Source organism: Mauremys mutica, chromosome 12 (assembly GCF_020497125.1).
Source record: "Mauremys mutica isolate MM-2020 ecotype Southern chromosome 12, ASM2049712v1, whole genome shotgun sequence".
Lineage (NCBI taxonomy): Eukaryota > Metazoa > Chordata > Testudines > Geoemydidae > Mauremys > Mauremys mutica.
This window is the reverse complement of record NC_059083.1, coordinates 50,607,539-50,610,622: the sequence shown is the minus strand read 5'-3', so window position 1 is coordinate 50,610,622 and position 3,084 is coordinate 50,607,539. Positions and strand designations below refer to the sequence as shown.

At 45.5% G+C, this 3,084-nt stretch overlaps 1 protein-coding gene across 1 annotated transcript; it reads right to left on the bottom strand.

Annotated features, from left to right (window-relative positions):
- Window positions 1-635: 635 nt before the first annotated feature.
- Window positions 636-1,586, bottom strand: LOC123346905 (olfactory receptor 6F1-like). The gene has a single exon (XM_044984350.1). The coding sequence runs from the start codon at window positions 1,584-1,586 to the stop codon at window positions 636-638; it is 951 nt and encodes a 316-aa protein (XP_044840285.1).
- Window positions 1,587-3,084: the final 1,498 nt, after the last annotated feature.

The window sequence follows — 3,084 nt, the reverse complement described above, 5'->3', positions numbered from 1 at the left end:
GATGTTCTCTTGTCTGTCTCGTGTGCCAGGCACCTAAATACCTTTAGAAATCTGGCCCTAAGTCACTTTTGAAAATGGGCAAATAAGATGCCTGGGCCGGTGTCCTGTGTTCTGTGGCACAGGTTGGAGGGTTTCCTTTTGCTTTTCTGTCCCTCTGGAAAGAAGCCTGGGGATGAAATAAACAATAAGAAAAAGAAGTTAATTGTACACTTTCCTGTCATTGGAGTTCCATGGTGATGTTGCAATCTTGCATTTTTATAATGTAGGTGTTGTGTGTGTCTGGGTGTATCTCACCCTATAAGGGATGGATGCTCAGCATTCCAACTCCGTCCATTTATCCTGAACACAATCTTCCTGCATTGTCTGAACTTTGATCAGCCACCAGTTCAAGTCTCCCACCAGCCCAGTAGTAACCACCAGTGGCATCTGATATCAGTCCTAAAAAGAACAGAGTCACAGGCTTTTAAAAGGTCTATGCACCTCCATTTGTCCCAGGGCTGTGACTCTGCAAAAGCATGACAAGAAATCAATGGCAGCGAATGGAAACGTGACCTTCTACTTTAGTAGACTTTGATACTGAACCCAAATCACTCCATATTAAATCTATTTCATTTTAACCTAAGGAAACAGATCAGCTAGCATTGTTTAAACCTGCATTTCCTGCAGGCTTTCCTTAGGGCCTCCTTGACCTCTTTATTTCTCAGGCTGTAGATAATGGGATTGACCAGAGGAGTCAGGACAGTGTAGATGACAGAGAGAACTTTCTTGAAGTCTCTCGGTGTGTTGGTTGTTGGGAACATATAGACAATCAGTAGAGTTCCATAAAATATGGTCACCACAATGAGGTGGGAGGAGCAGGTAGAAAAGGCCTTTTGCCTCCCAGTGGTGGAAGGGATTCTCAGGATGGTTGCAATGATGCAGACGTAGGACATCAAGGTAAGTAGGAATGGGACCAGTAAGAAAATCAAGCTGAGTGTGAAAGCCAACATTTCCATCAGCTGAGGATCATTGCAGGAGAGCTTTACAAGAGGGATAAGATCACAAAAAAAATGGTCAATAGAATTGGGACCACAGAAAGTTAACTGTGATACAGACAACGTTGTTATGCTATTACCTAGGAAGCCACCTAGCCAAGAACCACCTGCGAGCTGGAGCCAGGCCCTGCCACTCATACGGGCTGCATAGTGCATTGGATTGCATATTGCTAAATACCGATCATAAGACATCACCAATAAGAGAAAACATTCTGTACCTCCCAGAGAACCAAAGAAATAATATTGTGTGAGACACACACTAAATGAAATAGTCCTATCCTCAGTCAGGAGACTGGCCAGCATCCTGGGTAGGATTGTGGAGGTATAGCAGGTCTCTAAGCAGGACAAGTTCCCCAGGAAGAAGTACATGGGGGTGTGAAGGTGCTGATCAGTCACAACTAAGGTCACGATGAGGATGTTCCCAGCCACAGTTGCAATGTAGATCACGAGAAACAGCAGGAAAAGAAGGATTTGCAGTTCATGGAGAGTCCCAAATCCCAGGAGGATGAATTCTGTGATGGACGTTTCATTTCCCTGTTCTGGACTTGCCATGAGGTGTGTCTATGGGTAAGAAATTTACTCTGTGACATAAATGAACAAAATTCACTCAATAAATATCAGCATTGTTTTCATTGTCTCCCTCTGCTGGTTCCCGAAAAAATAGCTGAGTTGAGAATGGAAGACAGCGGAGGGGAAATGGCATCTCTCTTGATCCCTTTGACAGATTTCATATCTGAGCAAACTGCAGGTTAAACCAAATGTTAATCTCTCTGGAAACCTGTGTAGTACCTTGACAGATGGCACCAAGCACTCAGATACAATAGTCTTGTGGCTCAGCCACAACAGCACGGAAACACAGATAGAGGAGACACATTAGGTAGATAAGAGTCCTGTGGCACCTTATAGACTAAGAGAAGTTTTGGAGCATGAGCTTTCGTGGGTGAATACCCACTTCGTCAGATGCATGAAGTGGAAATTTCCAGGGGCAGGTATATATATGCAAGCAAGAAGCATGCTGGAGATAACGAGGTTAGTTCAATCAGGGAGGATGAGGCCCTCTTCTAGCAGTTGAGGTGTGAAAACCAAGGGAGGAGAAACTGGTTTTGTAGTTGGCAAGCCATTCACAGTCTTTGTTTAATCCTGAGCTGATGGTGTCAAATTTGCAGATGAACTGAAGCTCAGCAGTTTCTCTTTGAAGTCTGGTCCTGAAGTTTTTTTGCTCCAGGATGGCCACCTTAAGATCTGCTATTGTGTGGCCAGGGAGGCTGAGGTGTTCTCCTACAGGTTTTTGTATATTGCCATTCCTAATATCTGATCTGTGTCCATTTATCCTTTTCCTTAGAGACTGTCCAGTTTGGCCGATGTACATAGCAGAGGGGCATTGCTGGCATATGATGGTGTATATTACATTGGTGGACATGCAGGTGAATGAACCGGTGATGGTGTGGCAGATCTGGTTAGGTTCTGTGATGGTGTCGCTGGTGTAGATATGTGGGCAGAGTTGGCATCGAGGTTTGTTGCATGGATTGGTTCCTGAGTTAGAGTTACTACGGTGCGGTGTGCAGTTACTGGTGAGAATATGCTTCAGGTTGGCAGGTTGTCTGTGGGCGAGGACTGGCCTGCCACCCAAGGCCTGTGAAAGTGTGGGATCATTGTCCAGGATGGGTTGTAGATCCTTGATGCGTTGGAGGGGTTTTAGCTGGGGACTGTATGTGATGGCCAGTGGAGTCCTGTTGGTTTCTTTCTTGGGTTTGTCTTGCAGTAGGCGGCTTCTGGGTACATGTCTGGCTCTGTTGATCTGTTTCCTTATTTCCTCGTGCGGGTATTGTAGTTTTGAGAATGCTTGTTGGAGATTTTGTAGGTGTTGGTCTCTGTCTGAAGGGTTAGAGCAGATGCGGTTGTACCTCAGTGCTTGGCTGTAGACAATGAATCGTGTGGTGTGCCCGGGATGGAAGCTGGAGGCATGAAGGTAGGCATAGTGGTCGGTAGGTTTTCGGTATAAGGTGGTGTTAATGTGGCCATCACTTATTTGCACCGTGGTGTCAAGGAA

Bases quoted from the DNA above. Each gene is read 5' to 3' on its own strand.
- LOC123346905 (XM_044984350.1), bottom strand. From the start codon at position 1,586: ATGGCAAGTCCAGAACAGGGAAATGAAACGTCCATCACAGAATTCATC.